At 48.3% G+C, this 26,817-nt stretch overlaps 1 protein-coding gene and 1 non-coding gene across 2 annotated transcripts; one reads left to right on the forward strand and one right to left on the reverse strand.

The window, feature by feature from the left end:
- Positions 1-4,882: 4,882 nt before the first annotated feature.
- TRNAF-GAA (transfer RNA phenylalanine (anticodon GAA)) lies at positions 4,883-4,955 on the reverse strand. The gene has a single exon. It is a non-coding gene; the product is annotated as a tRNA-Phe (tRNA).
- A 16,924-nt stretch (positions 4,956-21,879) lies between these two features.
- ARC (activity regulated cytoskeleton associated protein) lies at positions 21,880-23,094 on the forward strand. The gene has a single exon (XM_009819857.2). The coding sequence runs from the start codon at positions 21,880-21,882 to the stop codon at positions 23,092-23,094; it is 1,215 nt and encodes a 404-aa protein (XP_009818159.1).
- Positions 23,095-26,817: the final 3,723 nt, after the last annotated feature.

A 26,817-nucleotide genomic window follows, 5' to 3' on the forward strand; every position in this document is an offset into this window, starting at 1 on the left:
ACGTCTTTATGCCTGGAGTAGTAATCGCAGGATTATTGCTCCCATGGCATGCAAATAGTAATCCTTTCTTTTCCTCATCTTGTAGCTGCCATGTAATTTAGAAAATTAATCTTCAGGGCTGGAAATGTCTTTTATTGTCTGTGTGTGCTGCCTGCCTCTATCTCCATCATAGCTAGCTCTCTTTGTCAGATCTCAGAGCACTTTCTAAAGCCAGTCTGGAGTACTTTGCCCAATTTTCTGATGGGTGAAACTGAGGGATGAATAAAAGAATTTCCTCCTCCTCAAGCTAACCATTGGCAGAGCAAGGGAGAAAGCAGACACGCAGTCCAATTAACCAATCTATTACAGGAGGTCCTACAAGAACATAAAAAGAAAGCAATAGCAGAAGCACTCCATGGGAATGCAAACTATCACAAAAGCAATCAGGAAAATAGAGAAGGCGATGCTGGGAACACGCACACCTCACCCCATGACCTTTTCATCAGGGCAGCTGTACTGACGCTGCAGCAGTGATTCAGTGACTGCAAATCAGAGGGCTGAGGGTCTTCTCTCTGACCCCATAAAACACAACTGAGCAATCCCCTGGTGGGATCTGCATTCAGTGGATTCAGTCGGAACTTTCCCAGGTGTACTAACAGACCCCGTCACGCTCCTAGAGTGACTACATGCCTTGCAGGGTTTTTCTCCTGTATAGCCTTCTTTTTTTCTTTTTCTTTTTTTTTTTCTGGAGGAAAGGGTTTTAAGCTCCTGCTGAGGATTTCCCATTTACTTAGCTGGCTGATCTTTCAGCCCAGGCTCCCACATCTCAGCGGCAGTGAGATATAGCTCTGGCAATGTGCGGTCAGGGTGGATGCGTGCAGACCGATCCACGCCAGCCCTTTCGGTGGGAAAGGTGGAGAGAGGTGTCATGAGGATGGGGGAGAAGGACAGCAGCAGCAAATCAGGACTGAAGGCATTAAGAGAAAGAGGCAGAAATCACTAGAAAAAGCAGAAAATCAGAACTGAAGGGCACTGACAGAGCCGTGAGCATTTGTGGGGGAGAGCTGCGGGCTGGAGCAGCGTTGTGCAGGGGCTCAGGAAGAGGCGATTATTGGGGTCTGACATGTGCTGATTGATCAATGTGGGGGCCCCGGTACCGAAGGGACATGAACAGCGGGAGAGGAGGGAGTTGCATGTGTGTGGGCAGGGTGAAGGTGCTGGCAGGGCAGCCACCCCCATGCTGCTGCCGCCCACCACCGTTATTCATCCTGCACCTTCCCTCGCCGCCTCCCCGTGAAGGAGCACGGGGCCGCTTTTAACCCTTCTTTGAGCCAAACACAGGGAAACTTGGCAACTTTTGGCACTCAGGCTTGAATTGAAGCTGTTTCAACCAGGAGGGGTCCAGGTCGTCGGGGAGAGGGAGCAGGCAAATAAGCTGCTCTCATCGCTTCTGGCATCACTGCACTACGGTCTCTGGGGATTTCTGTACGTCCTGCAGTGTGAACATGAGGGCCTGATTGCTAGCATCAGTGGGAGCTTTTCCTTTGCCTTCCCACAGCTGTGGATCAGGCTGCAAAGCAATTTGGTTGCAGCTATCTCCTTGTGCTGGACTGCAGCCATGTTAGAGGTGAGCAAGCCCAGCAGTCACTGACACCTCCATGTGAACAACTGGCCGGCTTAGACCATGCATCCTCCAGTACTGTCCATGAACAGATACCCAGGAAGGAGTAAGAACAGGGCAAATGCACACGATATCCCCAAAAATCTCTTCCAGCCCTAAAAATCTCTCTTACCTTTTGACTGTTTTAAGTTCAGGGGATTTCCTCAGCTGGCTGTGGTTTATCTGTTCAACAACCCATAATAAAGGTCTACTCCAACTGCTTATCTTCATTGTGGCAGACCCTCCTAGACTGCCTGAGATAAGGGTGCCGGTGGCCCACCAAGGAGAGAGATGTTGGGAAACACCAAGCGCAGGGAGAGTTATAGTGCCAAAAGCAAATACAACTGGTCTGTCCTGCTCAATGGGACTAAGGCCATCGGGTAGGGTACATCTGACGCGGTGCTAAAACCTCCTCCCGCTGCTGCCTCAGCAGAAATAGATTCATTATGTCCAAACCACCTCTTGGGAATGGTTCCTGACACCACTGTCCCCTGAACTGTGTCTGGACATTGCCTGGGAGAGCAGGAGTTGGCAGATTTAAGCAGTATGGAGGAGCACTGGGCAGTGCTCAAGCCCAAGCACTGTGGCTGGAAAGCTCCCCCGCAGAAAAGGACCTGGAGGTGTTGATTGACAGCCGGCTGAAGATGAGCCAGCAGTGTGCCCAGGTGGCCAAGAAGGCCAACGGCATCCTGGCCTGTATCAGAAACAGCGTGGCCAGCAGGAGCAGGGAGGTGATCGTGCCCCTGTACTCGGTGCTGGTGAGGCCGCACCTCGAATGCTGTGTTCAGTTTTGGGCCCCTCACTCCAAGAAGGATGTTGAGGGGCTGGAGCGTGTCCAGAGAAGGGTAACAAAGCCAGTGAGAGGTCTGGAGCACAAGTCTTGTGAGGAGCGGCTGAGGGAACTGGGGTTGTTCAGTCTGGAGAAGAGGAGGCTGAGGGGAGACCTTATCGCTCTCTACAACTACCTGAAAGGAGGTTGCAGAGAGGTGGGTGTTGGTCTCTTCTCCCAAGTGACTAGTGACAGGACAAGAGGAAATGGCCTCAAGTTGCACCAGGGGGGATTCAGGCTGGATATTAGGAAATATTTCTTTACTGAGAGAGTGGTGAAATACTGGAACAGGCTGCCCAGGGAAGTGGTGGAGTCACCATCACTGGAGGTGTTCAAGGAACTTGTGGACGTGGCATTGTGGGACATGGTTTAATGGGCATGGTGGTGTTAATTGATGGTTGGACTTGATGATCTTACAGGTCTTTTCCAACCTCAGTGACTTTTTGTGATTCTGTGACTTATTTAGATTTCCAGCATACTTGTTAAACCATAAGTCTAGCACCAGGTCAAAATATTGTTTAGCAGGACTGCTTGAACGCTAAGCCCATGCCATCCCACTGCTCTCTGACTCATGATTTGTGCATCTGGTATCTGATTTGCTTCTGCCCTTAGGGCCCAAGGCTGCATTTCTCCGGTGTGGTAGATGAGGTCAGAGCAGTTCAGCATAGCCACAGTGTGTAGGCTGTTCTTAAACCTGAGGGCAATGCCTGGGATGTACATACACAACTGCCTGAGGTCTGTTTTCATAACAAAATGAGGCCCCAGATGAATACCAAGTTTGATATAATTTAATCCTGCACATGGACCACGCAGGGGCCTCTGACCTACTCTTATCCAGTTTGGGGACCAGGAAGCTTGCAACCAATTTAGTTGCAGGCATCGACAGTAGGAGTAAAGGGTCAAAAGGAAGGCATTTTCTACTTGGTGCATCCTTGAGCCAGAGGATCCTGCCTGAGTACGTCAGGTCTGCAAAGGGCGGTGATGGGTAAGTGGCTGCTATATTTCCTGAGCTATGCAGGAGGGCAATGCATATTCTGGCCCTACCTGCTAGTGCGTGGTGGCTGTTGATAGAGGCATTTGCCCAGCAGGACCCATGCTATCTCTTCAAGGTGTAAGCAGGTCATGATGTCATTAATTTACTCACAAGTCGTTATTCACATCCTGATCAGGGAAGACATCTCCTGGAAGTGCTTCAGGATCTGATAGGATTACATCCAGAGATTAAAGAGCACCACCAGAATGAAAGGGAGAAAGAAGAGGTCTCTGCCCTATTACGGAGGAGAGACTGGATGAGTATTGGGGTTGATCTTTGAGAAATTGATAGTCAAAGGTTCACTGCTTCTCAATTCTTTTTTTTGGACAACTGGCAATTCAGGTCTTGTCTCTGCAGTTCACCTGAAGGACTCCACAGATCAGGAATTAGTCAGAAAGGGACAGAGAACAAAACAGAAGACACAGTTACTCAGTTGTAGAACTCTTTGGGGTGCCTGCACATTGAATACTATAATTTTATAAAGGTCAGTGTAAGAGTATAAAAGGTTCAGGAAAGGAGTAGAAAGCTTCATCACTGATCTGGAGCTGTTTTCCTATGAGAAATAAGAAGACACACCGGAACTCTTCAGCCTGGAAAAAGACAAACTTTAGGGAGAGGAATTGCTTCAAGGTCAGTTCTGATTCAGACTATAATTAACTATTTTTGACAGGGTATTTTTCCTTTCCCAAATCACAGTTTTGATTTCTTGCATGGCCCTGTACACCAGTGGGTCAACATTACTACGTCTTTACAGGGCAGTCCATGACATAGGACTAGGAACAGGCAGTTGAGGATTGAGGGAACAAAAAACCCCTGTATATCACTATTTTTGCAGGAAGCCCTTGAATTGTAAAACTATGTCCCTGTTTAATAGACTCAGAACGGTTGAGGTTGGAAAAGACCTCTGGAGGTCATCTGGTCCAACCCCCTGCTGAAGCAGGGCCACCTACGACCAGTTGCCCATGACCATGTCCAGGCACCTTTTAAATGTCTGCAAAGATGAAGACTCCACAACATCTCTGGGCAACCTGTGCCAGTGCTCAGTCACTCTCACAGTAAAAAGCATTTCCTGATGTTCGGAGGGAACGACCTGTGTTTCAGTTTGTGCCCATTGCCTCTTTTCCTGTTACTGGGGACCACTGAAAAGAGATTGCCTCCGTCCTCTTTGCACCCTCCCTTCAGGTATTCATATACATTGAGAGGATACCCCCTGATACTTTTCTTCTCCAGGCTGAACAACTCTCTCAGCCTTTCCTCATAGGAGAGATGCTCCAGTGCCTTCATCATCTTCCTGGCCCTTTGCAGGACTCTCTTCAGTAGCTCCATATCTCTCTTGTACAGCAGAGCCCAGCACCGGCCACAAAAAGCTACAGGAAAACACTGCTGAAGCCCGGGTTTGAACCAGGGACCTTTAGATCTTCAGTCTAACGCTCTCCCAGCTGAGCTACTTCAGCCCTGCTGTGGCACTAATTTTCACAAAACCTGATGGAACATAATTATCTTTCAGACCTTTACTGTTCACACTGGCTCGGTGGACACTTGACTCTTGTCCTGTCATTGGACACCACTGAGAAAAACCTGAGTCCATCTTCTTTACACCCTCCCTTCAGATACTTATATACATTGATGACATTGCCCTGAGCCTTCTCCTCTCCAGGCATTCCACGGGATGTTGTGTGTAGCTGAACTACAAAGGGTTTCAGAAGCAATACACCCAGAGTAGGAAAACTCCTAAAGCCTTTGGGCTTTGAGTGGAGTTGGACCTGCCTATTGTCCTGCAGGCAATTGAACCATGCCTTTCATCTCAAATACAATCCCACCACAAGAACTCCATTCAGGTTGCCTAAATATACATAATCAGTACTATTTATGTTACCTTAGGCTATCCCAGCTATCCCACAGCTCCTACTTCAGAGGACTGTAGGCTTTCTTCACGACCCATCTCACATCTTCCAGGCCTGTGACGATGGCTTAAATGCTCTTGGGCCTCTTCAAAAGCACCAGGCACCTAGGAACATAAAATGTGCCCTCCTAGGTCAGATTAATGGTCCACCTAATCTACTTCTCTCTCTTTGAAAATGTCACAGGGAGATGCTCCATAGGGAAATCATATGAACATGGCTGCAGACCGTTCCTCTTGAGCCATATTCAAGAAGTTGTAAGGAACAACAACCGCACCTTGCCTTTCAGTACCTGTCTATGGATCTGTCATCAATGCTTAAGCCTATGTTTAAACACCTGGCCCAAATATCAACTACCAGGGACAAATAAGGTCAACAATTATCAAAGATCTTAGAACGAGAATGGCTGTGCTGGATAAATACACAAGATGATAGGAATAACTCTTAGAGCCACATTTTCACTGGTAACACCCCTCCAAGCAGGTTTTCTCAGAGGCTGTCACTCCATAGAGCCCACATCATCCATGCCCTGTTGGATCTAAGTGACTAGGTGACAAGGAGCCATCTGCAGGTTTCTCCCTAGGAAATGGAGACCTGCCAGGTCAGCTTGTGCAGAAGCCTGGCTCACCTGTGACTTAGCTCTGCCCTGCCAGCTGTCCCATTTTTGCTTCACCAGCTTTCTCCTTGTCAAGGAAAGTGACTGCAGAAACCAAAGCAGTTCTGTTTCTCACCAGCTTTCCTCAGAAAGGAAGAAATGATCCCAGCATGGGAACTGTGGTATTTGACAACCCACTCTGCCTTGCTGGAAATACTCAAGCTTCAGCTGGGTACAAAATTCCTACTGAAAGATGAGCTACGCTACCACTTTGCAAATGCTAGGAGTGCTGGTGGAAATGATGAAATTAAGGATCTGGTAAAGAACAAGCCTTGAAGAAAGTGCTACACTGCAGTTAAATTAGAAATTTGAGAAGCTCACTTGCTGGGAAGTTGGCTTATTCAGATGGTGAAACTTCACAACTGAAACCCTATGAGCAAAGTCGTCAGAAGGAAAACTAGTGCTACCAGTTTAACATGTCAGATTGGAAGAAGTTGGAAGCTCAGACTTCCCTCATTAAAGAGAAAGAAATTAAACCTGTCCCTCTGGTTCGTTTCAGACCTAGGGGCTGGAGCTCCATAGGCAGCTCTGCTAAGGGGACTGAATGAAGTGGAAGGAGGCGTGAAGTTGGGATGACTGCTCTGGCTGCCTTGTGGGCAGGTCAAAATTGCAGCTTTTAGCAGATGCTGTTTTTCTGAGCCAGAGCTGTGGACACCTCTCCCTACCACACACATGTCCAGCTCAGTGCTGCACTATGCAAATGCAGAGATTCGGGAAAACTCCTCTGACAGCCTATCCACTGTCATGAAAGAGAGACAGATAGCCACCGTGTTCTCCTGCTGGAAAAATACGCTGTCCTGACACTTATTTCCCTCAATGAAACTGTCCCCATTTCCATCTCTGTCCCCACTTTGCCCCCCTACACCAGAAACTTTCTAATAGGTAGCCTTGTACTTCACCTTTGATTTCCTTCTGGGGGTTTCCTCAGGTCACTTGAGTGTCCTTTGCACCAAGGGGGTCTACAGAGTGTGGGCTCGCCATACTCCATGTTCCTTGTTGTCCTCTCTCATCTGTCTTCATTCCCACTGCAAAAACTCCTGTTTCATTCGCATCTTGAATACTGTCTGTTTTGTTTTCGTGTCCCTGTTCCAAGAAGGATGTGAAAAAACCTAACCAGTTGAAAGGGGTAATAAAGTCACTTCTGCACAGGGAATGGCTGTGTAAACCTTGTTTATTCAGTCTGGAAAAAGAAAGGGCAAAAGGAAGGATATTATAGGATCTCGAGAGAAGTCATTAGGGGTTGATTGATTATTGTCTCTTCTGATGAAGGGTTATCACTTGAAATGAGCAAGTACCAAGCTCAGAACAAAGAAAAAGGAGGAGTTTCTTCACACAGTCCCTGGTTATCTGTGCAACTCCCTGCTGTAAAACATTACAGATCCCCAAAGTGTACAGACATTCATAAGGTGACTGAGCAGAAGAATGGAAGGAAAAAACTTCATGAAGAGCATGTGAATATGAAATTACCCGTTTTGGTTCATGCGGTGCCTGAGCCACAAATCTCTGAGGATTAGGAGAGTATCTGGTGATATAACACTACATTCTTCTTTTCTGTTATTATACTCTTCTATAGGCATTAACTCATGGAAAATGTTGCAGACTGTGTTTTGAGCTAGACGTTCTTTTTGTACATTTTCTCTGGCACCTCCCTGTACTCATGCCCTGGCTTCTGGAGACTTCAGAAAAGTGTCATCCTGTTAAACCACGTTGGCACGATGGGCACAGATGTGCTGGAGGTGTCATTTCATGCCATCAACCAACTGTTTGATCTACCACTCCCACACCGGTGTTTGAGACTTTGGCCATGTCAAACAGATGACAAGAGATCCCTTTGTCCCCACTCTCCTGCCTCCCATTCTTCCAATTTTCGTATAACTCAAGGCTGATTTGCCTGTTATTTTTAAAATATCCATCTGGCATCAACCAGATGCAGCTTTCAAAAGTTAGCGCATTACATCCATGCAGAAAGCCACCGCTGAATGCTTATCCTAATAGCTGACGCGCCTGGCCATGTCGAGAGGCATGAAGCTGGCCTTTGTGGGCCTGTGTGGGTTCACCACCCCTTGCTGAGTGCACTCTTTTTTTTAATGGGGGTGAATGCATCAACCAGATGTAGGAGCAGAGAGCTGACCTCTTCTACCCAACTCAGAACATCACATTCATCATAAATCTTAGTTTTCATTGCAGACTTCCTGGCACCAAACTATGCCACCGATGGGATATTGTCCTATTTCTCCACTCTTAATCCTGCTATCTGCACCAGGGGACTGACAGTCAACTGCAGGGTCAGAATGCTATTGCTTTTCACATACTGACTTGGCTCTGATGTGTCAAATAAAGCACATGTTCCTCCTTTAGGTTTCTTGAAATTTTTCTGTCTCATTACACTGAGTGGGCTTCTGGTTTACTTGAAAAGCATTTTTAGTGATTATCTCTATTTTGCTGTCGCTATTTTCTCTTCTTTCTCTTTTTCCAGACTTTTCTGAAAATGATCTCATTAAGAACATGGAACTCCTGTTTCTGAAAAAGGTTTCTTGAGGTTTGCAAAGGTCTCCCAGCAGGAAGGTTGCTTGTCTCCATTTTCCCTGCAGTTCAACAGACCCCCAAGTGAGCCCATTAGCAAAACTGGACTGCTTGAAAAAAATTCCACAAAATATGCAACAGCAGCAGCAATAGCTCTGAAATGTAAGGCTCCAGTAGGCAACAAACTATGTTTGCAAACCTCATCTTTGATGGCAGTTTAATATGTTAGGGAAAGAATGAGATAATGGCACAAAGGGGACTGTGGGTGCTTGCTACCTACTGCAATAGCTATGAAGGGATGTACTAAAAAGGATGGAATATGGGGCCTGAGATAGCTCAATTGTTGTTCTGGAGATATAAATGCATCTTTGAAAAACAGAGTTAATGAAGCCCGTCTGCCAAACTATGCCTGTCACAGCCCTTTCCTTCTTCCTCCTTAAGTCTGATCTCTAAAAGATGCTGAGATTGTTAGCCCATCCTTCGCGGGGATAGGGGGTCACTAGGGTTTCTTTAAAATTTTCATTGAAGGTTTGGCTCCTAGGAATCCAGGCTATGAATAACAGCACTGCTGTCCCTACGTGCGGTATCCCCATGCTTGAAGCATGTACCTTGGATGGAGGGATGCAGGCTGTGGTCCTGCTGCTGCCTAAGAGAAATTATCTGGATCCGGGTGAAAATTTGCAGTCTGCCCTGTAGTGAAATATCCACATACTCAGGGGTAGGGAGACACAGCAGAAACAAATCCCAGACCTGGTATTTAAGTTCTTCCCAAGTCTGAATCATTCTTTGCTGGGAAAGCTAAGTTTTAGCGTTTGCTCTTGTGACTCTGTTATACAAAGAGAGAGACCTGAGAGATCTTGGATGTATTTCACTCAGAGTGGTGGGGCAATTTGGTAAAGCAGAGGTCTGTGTTCACCAAATTCTTGTTTCCAGTCAGGCAAAGGAAGGTATTTGAGGCAGAAATTTCTAAGCTTTATGAGGGTACCTCAGCTACTGTGCAGAAAAGAGAGGGCAGTGGCCATCTCCTTGGTTGTGTCCTGCATGGACCCAGGCTGACCAGACAACAGGAGAATGCCTAGTCTGAGAGTTTTGTCTTGGAGCTAAGCACTGAGAGACACAAGTCTCAGCCTAAATTTGTTTTGTGTCAGTTACTGAATATTGCAATCCTGCAGTTATGCTCAGTGTACAAGTCCTGTTGCTTTTCCCAGGCTTAATAACATTTGCAGATCCCGTTCTGCCTCCACAAACTCACAATGCACTATGCTTTCCCCAGATCTTTCTTTCAAGATGGATCACCCACTGCCATTTCAACCCATCAAAACTTCATTTTCAGAAGGATAAACCAAATGCATTCAGGAATCATTTTTGTAATAACTGTCAATAGACCAGAGCAATAAAATGGGTACTAAGAAAGCAGAAAAACAGCACCAAGAAAACCCTTGTATAAATAACAGGTGCATTAAAGTGTGTGGGGGTATGTAGGTATATTTGTAAGACAATAATACACAAACCAGGTGGCATACTACCTCATTAGCAATCTGCTTGTTCTTGCCAAACAGGGTTTGGTGAGATTCCCCGAGTGGTTTCCCAGAAACTCATAAAATTAGTAGCAAACAACCCTTCTTAGGGGTTAGAAAATATTTTCTGACTCTCCCTAGCATCCCAGCCCCCTTCTGAAGTTTTTCTCTGTTTTGCAAAACATCCAGAAGTTATTGGGAGGAAAATTAGGGAACAAAGGAGGGGGAATAAGATGAGTATAGGCAGAATCCACTGTAATCAGCTTCATAAGAAAAGCATAAGAATGATTGCTTGGACAGTGATGGTGTCTTGATGTATAAATGGGTTTGTTACTTAACTCTGGTGATTCATGCTGTCAGGCACAGGGATGAGACAGCTGCCAAATTCAATGCTGGGAAGGAATTTTCTCTCCCAGAACAGATTGGCAGGGAATTTGCAAAGCTGAGGGGTCAATAAAAAGTGCCAGATATTGTTATGATGAACATGTGGACAGGCAGGGGAAATAGCCCAGAGCACAGCAGAACTATCATGTTCCTACCTCATGGTACCAAGCGTGTCCCAAAAATCAGCGCACAACCCGTTAGCCCTTTCTCCCACAGCTCCAGTAGACCTGTAATGCACAAAGGGAGGATTTGGTGGCTTAGGTGAGTAAGACTACTCTCCTGTTTCCTATGGATGAAGACTGGGGCAATGGGTCTTTTCAGATTTTTTCACATCATCTATTTCATCCGTGTTTCTAAACAAAGCCTAACTGAAGCTACATGAGTCTTAGCTGTTGGGTGTTTGGGGTAGGGTTTTTTTTCTTTTGTTTTTAAAAAGTGTCTAAAGAATATGTTCCGGCTGCCTGGAAGGAAAGAACCAGAAAGAAAAAGAGAACAAAGGAAAACAGTGAAGATATTTAATTGAGACAATTTTAGCTGTTCTAAATGTCACAGGCAATCTCCACAAGTATTTGGAGAGAGGACATTAGAAAGGAAGAAGGAAAAAGTTCTGTGCTGGTTGTTCAGGCCCCAAATTAAGAGGAGGAAGGTGTCTTTTCAGAGATCAAGCAGGATCCTACCTGGAAGCTCTTGGGTAATTGCCTTTCAAGCCTCTGTGGTCTCCTCTGCACTCTACCAGGCCACAATGCAAACTCATCTAGACTGAACAGGGCCTGAAGGGGAAACCCTCTGTTTACGGAGCTGAGCAAAGAAATAAGGCACTTTCAGGGTGGGCGAACAGGGGTGGCCAGCCTGGACGTTGTGAATTCAGATCCCTTCTAGGTCTGGACCCATCTGTCCTAGGTGAACACCTGAGGAGGTACTGCTGGGTTGGGAGAAGGCTCAGTCACTCCTTGTGGGATCCCTATGCTTTGTGTGTGACTGAAGCAGGGAGGTGGTGTTAGCTTTCCTGTGAGATATGGGATGCATGGCCTGGTGTATACATTCTGAGCTATACCTTTGTCTGGCCTGATGTTTGACCAGTTATCCAAAACAATAAATCTCTTGCAGAAGATGCTGGATTAGTTAGCTACGTGGAGGTTGGAACTCTTCAGATGTGAAGGAATCACAATTCATGTCCTAGTTAAAAGAAAGACGTTGTGAACATGGTTTTTCTGCAAATCCCAGGAAGGGCACCCTACTCCATGACTATTCTGGACAACGACAGCCTCCTTGTTAATAATGTAAGTGATGATAAACATGCTTTTAAGAGCCTCTGTGTCCGGAACTAAAGCTTTGGGTGGAGGTTGGTTTTCAGTCAGCTTCCTGCATGTCTTCTGGCAGAAATATGGGGTACCCTGATGAGATTGCCTTGCCCTCACAAGACTTCACATAGCAGACAATGGTGCACATCCATCACATGCAAAACCTGGGGAGGGAGTTGGAGGATTTTGGAGAGCAAGCGGTGGATGGGAAGGAGGGGTATGCATGTGTTTATCATGGAGTTCATAAAACTCTACATCTCAGGGTTTTCCCCTCCTTCACAAACTCCCTGAGCACTAGCATCACTTCAGAGAGCCTTCCAGGCTCTGAGCAAAGCAGCACTGCAGGCACCTTCTCCTCCTCCCTGATGCAGAGCATGGGGAGGAGGAAAGATGGCTGTAACCCCCCCCTCCAGGGCAGGCACCACATTTAGGGAGCCGTGCCCACAGCATCCCTATTTTAGCAATGCCCAGGGGGTGCTGCCCTGGTCCATTTTCACCCCCTGCAAAGCTCACCTGGCAGGCTGTCTCCCTTCCCTGTTTACAGGCAGGTGAAGGAAAAGCAGGAGCATGCAGCAGATACGATCTCTGGCACACACAGGCTGCTCATTCCTTTTGTCTTCCCCTCTCCCTGCTCCCACTCACCCCTTCTCCCCCACACACCCACCCACCTTGGTGTCTCATTCAGGGACGGCTCAGGGCGCTTCAGGTAGCCGCAGGGACGGATACTAACCTCTGCCGGGCTTCTCGTTAGGGAACCTATTAATATGGAGCTGCTGCCTTTCCCTTCCCTTCCTCCCCGCAGCCAAACCCGACTGCTGAAAAACAGAAAATGGGGGTGTCAGGTGGGAAATCCGGGACACCACGTCCTCCCCCACAGCGTGGGCTGGGGTTTCTTTGAGAAGGTGAGCGGCGAGGCCACCGTCTGTGTCAAGCGGGGAGAAACAGTGGCGATCGGCAGAGAAGCGTTGGCTCGGTTGGCTGGATGCCACTGCATCTCCCCCCAGATCCTTCCCTCTCTCTGTTGCAACATTCCTGCGAGGACCCATGGAGAGCTAAATCCTATTGTGCTGGGAGAGAGCTGCCACTGCCTTCCCAGCATCTGCCAGGCTGAAATCACGAGCCCAGCAACAGGGCAGCGCTGCCTATCCCATCCCTGTAGACCTACAGCAGGACCATCGCTCCCCAGGTCATCTCTGAGGCACATGCAAAAATTGTTCTTCAGTCCTTAGGGACCTTTCACTAAAATCAGGCATAAATAACCCTGGCTATAATTGCAGCTTCTGATTTATCTTTTTGCTCTTCCCCCCTCCCCAGTTTGGCCAGGAAGTTGAACAGACCCGTGGGGGAAAAATCTTCCCTTCTCAGCAGTCTTCTATCCAGATGGGACCAGCCCTCCTGAGAGAAAACCTCTGTGAGAAGAAGGGAGATTGAGTAAATTCCCATTTCCATTGTTGCATGCTCCCAGATTGTTGCATGCTCCCAAATACACACCTTTCTCAGTGCAGAAATGTGAAGCCTCTGCAGTGCTTTGCTCCCACGGACCTGGTGATCTCCAGCCTGAGACCACCAAGCAGTTGTGTTCAGTGTGGGGGTACTGGTGTACTGGGGAGCTGTGGCACTGTGCTAAAGTTTTTTCTGGGGAAGAGAAAGCTCCTGGAGAGCTTTACACAGCAGCTCACTCCCCAGCTACTGCTAGCCCTGCTCTAATATGTCTTTTAGTGATGTTTGGGGCCTCATATGTTTGGAAAGAAGAAATTAGTACAGTCCGCTGCTTGCTTCTCATGTTCCTCTGTTTCCCCTGAGCTTTCCTGCTGTCCCTAATTACCTATCTCTCATTTACAGGGACTTAAATAATGGAAATGGAAAAGCTGGTTGAATTAGACTGGGATGAGGGTGTGCTGGATGAGGCTCCCTTCCCTTCAGAAGTGATCTAACATTACCCTTTCTGTTATTAGTGATGCAGGCTCCCCATGACCACGTGAGGCAGCTGCTCTGTTGTTGTCTTGAGCTGAGGGGACACAACAACTCCTGCACTGACTCAAGCTGTGGCTCCCTGTGGCTAGGAGAGATTAGCAATGGAAAGAAAAGATGCTTAGGGGAAACACTTTGTTAACAGCCATGCCCAGGGGAGAAGAAAAATAAGAGAAATAGCTTAGGAGAAGGAGAAGCAAAAGGCAAAAGTTGAAAAAAGGTAAATCGAGTAACCACTGAGTTATACAATTGCTAAAAACAGGTGAGTGGTGGCCTAGTTTATGGCTTCACGGTGATGATGGCTGTGAGAATAGCTAGCTGAGAACTGACAGACATCAGCATACAGAGCTCTAGAGACATGGATTTGGCTGGCAACAGCAGCCTCATGTCCCACTGCGACCGTATAAAGGCCCTGTGTCCCTTTGGTGCCCTTTGCCATGGACCCCACTGCTAAGAGTCAGACACATTCCTATTAAGCGAGAGGTAGAGCGTCCTGTACCTCACCATCGAAGGAGGATGTTCATGGTCCATGGGCAGGGAAATAACTGTCCAAGCTTTACAAGAAACGAACAAGTAAACAAACAATGTCCACAAAATGAGCTGATAATGCATTTAATGTTTCCTTTACCTTTAGGAATGTCCCAGCACTGAGGAGACGGGGTTTGAAACCCTAGTGCCAAATTAGGCAGAGCATGGCTTCGAACCTGCCTGGGCTGCTGTCCAAGGACACCTATGTGGCCAAATCCTAGCCAAGCTGGGGTAGGCAGGTTTGAAAATGTTTGGGGATTTCAGCTTGAATGAAGACAAATAAAGCATTTAGGGGGGTTTTATGTGTGCCTGAAGAGAGGAAAACTGCCCATCTACTCAGCAAGGCAATAACTGATCCATGGTTCAGGCAGAGAAGAGTATTTTTGGATAAACAGAAGACTGAACTATAGACATTTGCAGATGAAGGGATCTGGACCTGAAAAAAGAAAAAAAATCCTGCTTAGTGTGTCCCAATTATGATTCTGGAGATCTCTAACCCAGGTTAGGTGTATCAGCCAGAGGGAAGTTAATAGGGAATTTGAGAATGAAGTTAGCATGGTGGTGTCCAAACAAACATGGCTTTTGTTGCTGTTGCACATCTTGGAGGATACCTACAATACCGTGTGCAAAGAGGGTTCTGCATCCCCTCCAAATCTGGATCTGCTTTGTCTGAGCACTCCTTAGCTTCCTCTGACATTTCCCCTCAAAGGAACAGAGCTGTTGCCACTCACAGGAGGGGTAGGACTATGGAATTTGATGGGAAAAAGTGGCTGTGGTGGATTCTCCATGGGACTGGGACTGGATGCTAACAACCACAACAAAGCAGTATTTTCTGTTATGGCCACAGGAATCTTCCATGGCTTCCTCCTCCCCACAACCCGTATCAGGGAGTCTGCAGCTTGGAAGTCTTCCCATGAGCCAGTCCAGCTTCAATGATGGAAAACCAGGCTCCCACCAACACTAATAGCCTTCCCAAATGCCCTAGTCCAGGAGGGAAAATCCATGTACGTGCTAAGAAAGTGAAAGAGAGGCTTAACACAACCTCACCCATGGGAACGGCATGATGTGTCTAAGGAGCAGAAGCAGGTAAGCTATGGGGCAGTCTGATCAAGTCTCTCCTCATCATGTGAGTAGCTAGTTTTGCCAAACACATGGCTGCACAGCTTCCCCTGGCTCACCACATGACCAAGGCAGGTTTGATGGCCCGGCAATCTGCCACCAAAAAGGACAATGTCCCATTTTCCCTGTGTGGCTGCGATCTCCCAGTGCTCCATCACCACTGGACCTCATCTCACCCTGCCATGGTGGTATGAACATTAAACCCAGATAGAAATGGTAAAGCAGAGCCAGGGCTGCAGGGGAGGGTAGGACTGGCTCCGTGGACAGCAGATAGTCCTTAGAGCAGTATGGGTGCATCGTCCTGGCAGACCGTGAGGAGCACAGCTCTCCTGGACCGATGGGACTCCATCAGCCCAGACACACTGGGAGATGAACCAGGGCTATGAGCTTCACAGCCACCCCACCGCCTTTCCTGATTTAGCAGACCTGTGATTTGCGGTGTTTACTGCTGAGGAGGAGTAAAAAAAGCACTAAATTCAGAAACTTTTACTAGAACACTTAGAGGGGCACCCTAAAGGGGGGCAGGTGGGGGAAGAGTCAAGTGTGTGGCCAAATGTGGGCCAGATTCATCTTTCAGCCATATGGCATAAAGGCAGATGAAATTTCATAAACCAGGTATGAATCAGGCCCTTCAACATGGGGCTAGCTGTTTTGCTAGCAACAAATGTCCTCTACCAGCTTGTCAGTGATGTGCACAGGAGGAAAATGAAGTTCATTTGGAGACGTCTTTCTATTTGGGTTGACCTCATGAGGGTCATAACAGGCAACAGCAGAGTTCAGGTTCTTGCTGTGAAAAGTACTGACACCTCCTTTGACTTTCTTGATTTAGCCTCAGGCAGGCTTGAGGAGGCAAACGCAGCACGAGGAGGCACTCATTAAAATTTCCTTTGCCCAGAGAGGAAATGAAAATAACAAACATCCCATTAAATAAGGGGAGAATAAAACAATAAAATGCAGAAGATATTTTTAGTCTGGCAACAAAGCACTCTGTCTTCCCCACAAAGTACGGCTTTTCAGATGAAAAGAAAAAAGGAAAGAACTTGCAAGCTCCTCTGCACCAGAAGGAGTGGCACTAATAATAATAATTATTATTATTATTATTGTTAATATTGATAGCTGGCTGCCCTCAGTTTCCCGCTTGCTTCCCCACCCGCTCAGCAAGTGACGTGTGGGCCCCAGTCGTGGAGGACAATGGGTGGCCAGGAACAATGCAGCCACTGACGTGAACTGTGTTTTGAATGTGAAACTCTGCGTTGTGAGTGCCAGCTTCAATGCAATGAAGTGTTCTGGTGCTGGAGATGGATGAATAGAGACGTATGGTGTAAATTAAATGTGTTATTCTTTTTCTCTAAATTAAAAAACCCAATGCCTTAGTTTCTCTTAATTTTATTCCCTTCTTGAGGGTTTTGCTACCAAAGATATGACTGGCCAGCTTTGTCTGGTAACCTATAGAAGAATCAATAGGGATTGAAAGAGCATGGAGGCAGAGGGGAGGGACTGTGGTTTCTTTTTTTTTTTTCCTTTTCTTTTTTCTTGTAGAAGAAGGAAGCAATTCTTGAAGTGAAAGGGAAAATTCTAGCACAGCAGATATAGGGTAACTCAGAAAATCCCTTGTTCACCAGTAGAAAAAATTAGTTCCTGCAAGAGTATGGGATTAATTGCACGCCAGCCTTCAGACTTCTAACTTTAGCCACTTCATAGAATCCCTGGTGAAAGACAGGGTCCTCCAGACAGTGATTCTGAGAAGGAACGCAATGCACATCGCAATGCATAATTGGGGAGGGACCCTGGTATCACAGTAGGGTAATACAGCATCTAGCAGAGTTCTTCCAAGCATAAGCCACTAACAGACACGGCTGCACCATAAACTTTCCCAAGCCGTGGGATCTCCCCCTTCCCACTCACATACCAGGTTCATCTGCCTCACAGCTCAGGCTCATCTCCAAGAAGTGGCATGTCTTGCCATAAGGTAGATCTGAGCAGAACACTTATCCAGATGAGGTGGCAAAGGGACATCAACCAGAAGAAAACTCCAAACCCCATCAGTTTTGCTCTAAGGTGAGGTGCAGCAAAAGGCTGCATCCTGAGTGGCTGTAAGGGGCGAGTGCCACTGGGCTCTGGGTGCACCGTGTCCTTGGCAAAGCACTGTTGTGACAGTGGTGGGGAAGGTGCCAGTGCTGGCTACAAGTCAGTGACCCTTTCATCTGGTCCCTCTCCCCGCAGCGGGGTTTTCTTTTGCTGCTTACTGCCACGCGCTGCTTTTGTCTGCCTGTAATTAGTCTGTTGGCTTTTCTCTTTCTCTCCCCTCATTTTTGTGGGGTCTGATCCTCATTTACTGGGTTTAAAACTGTTCAGGAAGCTCTAGGGAGACAATCCACATTGACACCATCCCTGCTGAGCTATGACATGTGGCTTTTGTTGTTTTCTCTCCCTTCCTTGCTCCTGCTCAGCTCTTTTGGAGGAAACTACCCCTGCTCACTGATCACCCTTTCTCTCCCTCCGTCATACTCACTTCCCACCTCCCTTTCTCCTCTTCTTGATCCCCTATTGTCGTGGACCTGCTGTGGCCACCCAGAGGACCACATGCCCTGCAGTGTCCTCCGTCCATCCCATTGCCAGCTCCCCTGAGGCCAGGCAGCTAATTTCAACAGAAGTCTGGCTGCCTCTTTGTGAAGCCCTGGGATAAAGCTGCTGTGGCTATGAGAGCCTCCTCCCCAGCCTGCCCCAGTCCATGGCTCTTGTCCTTCCATGCCCGTCTGTCTCTCTGTGCCCAGAAATTGTCTGTCTGCCTCAGATTGCCTCTCCCCGTCAGCTCCCAGTGCTCTCTGTCTCCCTCCTCCCTTTGCTTCCGGCTCCCCTCTCTCCTCCTCCTCTACCCACGCACCTTACTTTAATTAGAAATACAATGAAAATGCTTATCACTATGTCTTAATCAGCAAGTCATTCCCCAGCAGGTCCAGAAGGAAAACCCCCGTTCCTCCTCGCCTCTCCTGTCTCCCCCACCACCTCCACAGAAGAAGAGCACACAGGTTAGGAGGAGAGCTCTGTGGAAAGGTTGCTGAATTACATCAATCTAGACACCTGGACAAACTGGAGGAAAGGACCAACAGAAACCTTATGATATTCAACAAGGACAAATTCTGTGCCTGGGAAGAAAGAGTCCCTGGCAGCAACTGAGTGGCAGAAATGGACCTGGGAGCGCTGGGGGAGAGCAGGCTGAGTATGATCCAGCAGTGTGTCCTGGCAGCAAAAAAAGTATCTTGGACTGTGGGAGCATGAGTACAGCCAGGAGATCAACAGAAGTGATTATCCCCCTCTACTCAGGACGTATTAGATCATATCTAGCTGCTGCAACCAGGTTTACACTCCTTAGTAGAAGACATTGATGAACTGGAATGAGTTCAGCACAGACCATTGAGATGGTCAGGGCTGGAGCACTCGCCCTGTGCCTGACGTGGGATGAGGGCTTGTCCAGCCTGGAGAAGCGATGGCTTTGGGGGGACCTAACAGCAGTCTCCCGTGCCTGTGTGGGGGGGTGATCAATGATATAGACCCTGGCTCTTCATAGAGGTGGCTTGTGAGAGGACAGGAGACATTGGGTATACATTGAAACAAGACACTCAGTCTGGATATCAGGAAAAAGGTTTGCCTCTGAGGACACTCATGCAGTGGAGCAGGTTGCCCAAAGAAGGTTGTGCAATCCCCCATCCCTGGGGTTTTATCTGAAACCTGAACCACCTCATCTGACCCAGTAACTGACTCAATTTAAAGTCGGAGGTTGAGCTAGAAACCTCCTGAGGTTCCTTCCAGCCTCAATAATCCTGAGATCCTATGACCAGACCTAAGTGCCAAATGAGGCCATTCAGACTGATGAATCCCCCCCACTGAAAACTAAGGGAGAAGGAAAGAGATGTAACAGGGGCTGGAAAGAGAGAGATTTGGCGGAGTAAGTTTTATAGCCAGTTCATCCCAGACTGGCATTTGACGGGACAAGGTGAGGTTGAAACCAGGTCACCTAGAAAAGTTAAATCCAGTCTATAACCTGTCCTCATCCACCGGCAGTCTCCTACGGGCCATTTCTGGGGATCCTGGGTGAAAAGCTTTCTGGAGAATATTTTTACACTAATCCAGAGATACAGAGATTGCACAGTCCCTCCCAATTCATGTGATCTCTTACTGGCAACGCAGGTTTAAGGCGGACGCTCTGGGGTATAGACACTGCAGCATAAAAGGCTCCAGATCTGACCCAAACCCTCAGATGATTGACTTTTGACCCTTTCTAAACACAAACACAGGTGCACAAAAATCTCATGCTTAGGGAAGCTGGGTGAAAGTGGAGAAGTAAGCAAGGCAGAGGGCATAGAGCTCTGTCAGTCATATCACTATCATGGTATGTGTGGGGGCAAAAGTGGCATTGGGAGGGTCTGCTGGATTAGGAATCCTGCATTTACACCCTCAGGCTTTTGTCCCTTTCTGCACTCACTGTCACTACCCACCTTCAACGAAAACACGCAGCCCTTCTATGCCAGCTTGCTGCTGCCCTAAATAACCCTCCTGTTTCCCGAGAGCCATACAGCAGTAGCGTTTGTCCGTGTGCCATCACCTGGTAGGGAACAGGCATATGCCTTCCTGCAGCACATGGATATGGGGGGGAGAAAAGGCGTCCTCATGCCTCATGCCCTTCAGCTTAACCACTGCCAATTTGCTCCAAGGGGACTCTGCCTTAACTAAATGCATGGGGTCACTGAGACCTTTCAGCAGGACCTCACTGAAAGACCATCCGTCTCCTCCGCATTTCGTTCTTACCAGGCTGGCTGCAGTCCCACCAGGAAACATGTGGCCACGAGCCGTGGGAGTGGGGACCCATCCTAAGCCTCCCTGGCACAGTGCCCACCACCCGGAGCAGAGGCAAGGCACCTTCCTGCTGGCAACAGGCTTGAAACCCCTTTTTAGGTGATATTCATGAATCAGAATCCCACTGCCTCCGGCCACTGTCACTGAGAGGGGATGAGAAGCCCTGGATGTCCTCAGCACCTCTCCGAGGGTGTTCCGGCAGGGAACTCTCTCGGATTAGGGAATCCTTTATCTCTGGCTTATATAAGACCCGGGACTCCTTTTATGGTTGGATTTCCTGCTTTGTCAAGAGCAAAGAACAAATGTAACTTCATCTGCGCTTGTGGGTTGGCTAACTGATTAAGCATCTGATTCAAGCTAAGTACGGAACAGGCTTTTGATGGGCGGATTTAATTTGGTGTAAAACCCAGGATGCCGTCCCCCTCCCTTACTGAATATTCCCAAGATAGCGGTTGGTCCGGTGCAATTAAGCAGTGGGGATGATTCCCACCTACCAATGCTTTAGAAAGTCCAGAGTGCTCCAGTTTTTACTGAAGTGGCTCCTCTGAGTGTTTCCCCCTCTCCTTCCCCCCTCCTCTCTTCTTTTTTCTGTTTTTTTTTTTTTTTCCCCTGCTGATTTACCACCATTTCCAAGCATTTGCATTAGGAGTGAGCTCACTCTGTGTGTGTGTGTGCACCCGTGTGAGGGTGTGCGGGGGCCCGTGGGCGTCTCTCTTGGTGTGACACACTGAATTCCTCCTCATCTCCCCCCCTGCGAGTCCTGACAGGGGAAGCATGCTAATGATGACCTTGCTGAGTAAATAGTTGTGGAATGAATAAGTGTTTTTCCTGCAATCTGAAAGGCGGAAGGTGCGATTACTCATCCATCTATCCAACTGTCTCCAGCACCTTTCAAGTGCTTCTCGCGTCGAGTCTGGGGGCGTGCGCGAGGGGGTGGGAAGCGATGGGAGGCTGCCAAGATCTGGGTTGCCACAGACACCGGCCTCGCTTTTCCTCCAATAAACGCTGTGCTGAGAGTGCGAGAGGAGGCAGGGCACCACCCACATGTTGAGCTGTGTGGGGTATAAGTAGATGGAAGAGCCTGGACTAGTGGCAGTTCAGACAGGGAAGAGAAGCAGCTCTTTGCATCTCTAGTGAAAGCGTTTTTGACTCGCCAAGTTTACCAGAGGAGAAATCACCGGGATTTTTGCAGCAGCTTCCAGCTTCTGTGTGCATCTCTGTGTGTTTTTCTCCAGCGGGGACTCTCCACCGTTCAAGATTCTCAGCTCCAGACAAGCAGGTAGCGGGCACGCGTGCGGGGCTGGACATCTTAGCCAACTCCTCTCCTTGTTCCTGGAGGATCCTGACTCTCTCTGGGACACCCTGAGCACGTGAGACCAGCGTTTCCAGCTGGGCACTGGGAGAAATTTGCCTACAACTCTCTCTGGGATCCACGGGGACCGAACAGCTCGCTCTGCGGTGATATCTGATTTGGTTGTGTTTGTGTGGAAAAGTCCTTTAAGGGGGGTTTAGAAGTCTCTGTGTGTCTTTTGGGAAGTGTTGTGGTGGGGTTTTTGAGAGCCAGCTCTAGCGCCAGGGCTTACAACCCAGTTCTTTCTGTGTTTGACACTCGCACGGTCGGAGCCATGCAGCTGGATAATGTCACCAATGCGGGCATCCACTCCTTCCAGGGGCACCGTGGAGTTGCCAACAAGCCCAATGTGATCCTGCAGATAGGGAAATGCAGGGCAGAAATGTTGGAGCATGTCAGGAGGACCCACCGGCACCTCCTGTCTGAGGTCTCCAAGCAGGTGGAGCGCGAGCTGAAAGGCTTGCAGAAATCAGTGGGGAAGTTAGAGAATAACTTAGAGGACCATGTCCCAACTGATAACCAAAGATGGAAGAAGTCCATCAAGGCCTGCCTGGCCAGGTGCCAGGAGACCATTGCCCATCTGGAGAGGTGGGTCAAGAGAGAGATGAATGTTTGGAAGGAGGTCTTTTTCCGTCTGGAGAAGTGGGCGGACCGTCTGGAGTCCATGGGAGGCAAATATTGCCCTGGGGACCATGGCAAGCAGACTGTGTCTGTTGGGGTGGGAGGCCCAGAGATAAGGCCAAGTGAGGGGGAGATTTATGACTATGCCCTTGATATGAGCCAAATGTATGCGCTGACCCCTCCTCCTGGGGAGGTGCCCAGCATCCCGCAGGGCCACGATTCCTACCAGTGGGTCTCTGTGTCGGAGGATGCTCCAGCCTCCCCAGTGGAGACCCAGGTCTTTGAGGATCCCCGGGAGTTCTTGAGCCACTTGGAGGAATACTTAAAGCAGGTGGGTGGAACAGAGGAATATTGGCTGTCTCAGATCCAAAACCACATGAACGGCCCAGCTAAAAAGTGGTGGGAATACAAGCAGGACTCTGTCAAGAACTGGGTCGAGTTCAAGAAGGAGTTCCTGCAGTACAGCGAGGGGACTCTGACTAGGGATGCTATCAAAAGGGAGCTGGATTTGCCCCAGAAAGAGGGGGAGCCCCTGGACCAGTTCCTTTGGCGCAAGAGAGACTTGTACCAGACCCTCTATGTTGATGCAGATGAGGAGGAAATTATCCAGTATGTGGTAGGCACTCTCCAGCCCAAACTGAAGCGCTTCTTGAGTTACCCCTTGCCCAAGACCTTAGAGCAGCTGATCCAAAGAGGGAAGGAAGTCCAAGGCAACATGGACCACTCTGAGGAGCCCAGCCCACAGAGGACCCCTGAGATTCAATCAGGAGATTCTGTGGAGAGCGTGCCTCCCTCAACCACTGCTAGTCCCGTGCCAAGCAACGGGACTCAACCTGAGCCCCCTAGCCCACCAGCTACTGTCATATGAGCTAGTCCGAGGGAGACAGCAGTCTGGGTTACATGAAAGGGAGAAGGGGGTGTATTTAGGAAGCTTCTCCTTGGAGAGAGGTTCTGGCTGAGACGAGACATGAGGTGTGCTCAGTCCAACAGCCCATAGCAGAGGAATTAACTTTGCTTGTGGGGGGAGGGAGGTGGTGGGGGAGAGGCACCTTAGGATGTGGTTGCCCACCTCACCTGAGCCATGCAATACAGTGGTGCTGGAGATACTGCTTGCACCACTGTGGGGAATGGACAATTTTATGAGATCCCTGACAAGAAACTAGAGACAATTCCCAACTTCAGAGGCAGCCGCTTAGCACTGGCAGCTTTCAAGGACTTCATACGAGTGCAGCAATTGGCTGAGGGTTCCTACCCATCTGGATCTCTCCTTCTTCTCTCCTCCCTCTTCTGAAGAGGTGTTCCTGTCCTGAGAAGACCTCTTTCTTTTGACCCTTTCCCATTTCTGATTTACCTCTGGGCTTCTGTTCACTTGGCAGTCTCCTGTTCTTACTTGCTCCAAAGGATTAAATAATTTTTTAGATTTTTTTTTCTTTAAGAAGAAATCCTATGACTTAAGGAACTGAAAACTTTAGGAATATGGATTATTTTTAGTGCTTTCCATTTCACTGCACCTAATACTTGCTTTAATGTTTTTCCTCTCAAGAGGCTCTTACTCGCTTACTTCTTGTCTTAGTTTCTGCTCACTCCAGTCAAGGCCACTGCAGTGCAGAGGCAAATTTCACCGTTTCTCTGCACATTATACTGTGCATTCAGCAGGAAAGAGTTTTAAATTAAATTCTGAGCTCATTTATTCAAGGGGCAGACTTCTTCCTTTCAGAGAAGAGAGGGTGCCAAGGTGGACAGAGGAGGCACCAGAGCTATTTTGAGAGGGTGGGGGGAGGTAAGGGAAATAAATCCTTATACTTTGAATGAAACGAACAAACACATCCTAAATTCAGAGCAAAATATCCCCAGAGCAGCAAATCGAGTCCATGCTGATATGTGGAGACAACAGGAGCTTTTGCCAAGTAAAAGCATAAAGAAGTGAAGAGAGGAGCTGTGTGTCCCAGCACAGTTTCAGCCTGCGCATCACAACAAAGAGTTTCTGCTCACACAGACAGACTCAAAATGTTCTTGGAAAGCCTGGCACCCCTGCCCTGGAGCACCTGAGGACAGAGCATTGTCTGTTCACAAAGAACTTTCTACAACGTCTTGCCATGGATGGAGGCGGACTTGGTCTCTGTGACATTTTCCATGTCGAGACAGTAACGCTCAGCGTTCACCTTGCTTTGGCTAACGACTGATGATAGGACTTTGAGATGAAACTGCTGCAAGACATATTCAGGAAGTTTGGCTCTTCAAAGCTTCTTGAGGCTGAACACATCTTGAGCATCATCTGCATTCATCACCAGACCAAATAAACAACACCTCCGCAAGAGATGCAGCAGGGATGCAACAACAGGAGTGCCCCTGGGATGCTCCTGGCACTACTACAGCAGTGACGTGTGGCACCGGTGGCTCGGAAGGCCTTTGGTGTGCCTCCTTCTAAGAGGCTGAAGGTAAGACAACTCTCTGACATTCTCCTCTGCACTCCTCAGACCTAAATTAGCCATAGTAGGAACCTTGCAGTGGGATAAAAATAAATCTGAAATGGGACATGAAGCATTGTAAGTGACAGATTAGGGTTGGGAGAAAGGGGAAGGGAGAGCCAGCCAAAGGGAATTAAAGGCCAGTGAGTGGGAAAAGTTTCCAAACAGGACAGTATCTTGCACTTTCTGATTAACATGGGGAGGAAATGGGATGTTTCTTCATTAGTCCAGCCCAAGGACCTGCCCCATGAAGCTCTGGGCTCAAGTCTCCAGCTGTGATGACACATTACATGTCCATGCACAGCCCAAAGAAGATGCATATCTGCTCTGCACCCTTGCTAGAAGTAAGTCGGTCTCAGGAACAGCGGGGGCTCTCCTCTCACTTGTTCAGAGTGAGTTAGTTTGGCAGTGGCTGTGTCTGCAGAGAGGAGGGAGCTTTTCTCACTAATGACCTGAGATGAGTGGTGGGGGAGTGGGTGTCATTGCTGAGGATGAGCTGGCCGTGCATTACAAGCATTATCTTCTTTTGGTTACAGTGACTCACTCAGATCCTCCTCTGAGAAGGAATCACTTCACAGTGCTCAGGATTCAGAAGGAAAGCCAAAGAGAAAAAGCTTCAAAACCAAGGATTCAACATCAGACCTGCTGTCAGGATCCCCAGCCACCGATTGCCAGATCCACTGTCTGAAGGAAAGACTGGCACAGGTAATGACCTCTCATCTTACCCTTGTGGACCTTTCTTAGCCTCCCCAGTGCCCTGACCCGAGATATTGAATAGCCCGGGTGCAAATGTCTGTGCTGGTCTTGAGACCTCAGTCCCAATGGTTGCAAGAGACTGGCACCAGCAGATAGGTGGGATTTCACCTTCTTGACATAGGAACCCAAACACCAGCCCCAATGATTAATGCTCTGGGGACAGTGCACATCATGCCTTTCTTTCTGCTGGACCATTGGCAAATACTTAGACACCAATACCTAGTGGGACCTCCAGGCTGCAGAAACCCAGTGGGAACAGCTGAATTTAACCCCATCTCCTGAGAAATTCCCTGTACTCTCCACTTTAGATATCTAACCGGAGCTGCTGCATTTTTTCTTTTACAGACATCCCTGCTGCTGTTGCTGAGTTTCTTTCCCTGTGTCCAAGAGTCCTGCTTTCCTAGGGGAAAAGAGAGTGCTGCAGGAAGACAGAGGGCAAATCATGCACCAAAGAGCCTCCCATGCAGTGCAATGCCATGTTCAAGGTGCTGAGAGCCAGAATGAAAGGGAGAAGCCTCTTCCAACAGGACAAAGAAAAGCCTGAGCTGGTGCAGGTACTGCAAGCACAGAAGAAAGTGTTGAGGATGAAAAGAGAAACCAAAAGGCAGAACAGAAGAATCAAGTCTGGGCTTTGGGGACAGCAAGGATGCTGGGCTTGTACTAACTCTCTGTTGAGATACCATACCTCTGCAATTTGGGGCCACTGGGACTCACCTAAAGAAATCTTCACTAGACGATCAGTTAAAAAAACTTTCCTGATTAACTTTGCCAAATGACTGACCCTACCTAGGCTACGAACCCTCCGTGCTATTAATGCTGTAACTCATTTTTCCTGAGTTGAGGGTAGCTTCATTTCATGCGGGTATCAGTTTTCAAACCTCAAAGGGCTCTGGAGGTTCGGAGAAGCATCCTGCGGTCCAGATGCTTGTCTGAACTGCTTGAGCCTGCACAACTGGGCCAGCTGTCTTACCAGAAAGGAGAGCCTTGTGAGACAGCAGGTGCTACCTGGATCTGCATGGGCCAGAGTTGCCGCAAGAACTGGGGTTCTTGTGCTGGCTTTGGCGTGACTGTTTCCATCCAGACCCAGGGAGCGCAAAAGGTGTGCAAAAGGCAAGAGCTTGCGTGAGTTGAACAAGACAGGTTTGGTTCACATCTCAGCTGAAGAGGTCCAGTTGGTTCCTCTCTCTTCCAGAGCCAACTGTCCCAGGTATGCGTGTGTGCGTGTCAGTGCGGGTGTATGTGTGTTGAGCAATCAATTCCACGTAACTAAATTCTGTGGTGTTTTGTTGCATTTGATCTAAACCAATGGGACCTAACGTGCATTCCAACAATGCTCAGCAAAAATGTCCAGGACTGGAAAATCATGG

This window comes from Gavia stellata, chromosome 3, assembly GCF_030936135.1.
Source record: "Gavia stellata isolate bGavSte3 chromosome 3, bGavSte3.hap2, whole genome shotgun sequence".
In the NCBI taxonomy this organism is placed as follows: Eukaryota; Metazoa; Chordata; class Aves; order Gaviiformes; family Gaviidae; genus Gavia; species Gavia stellata.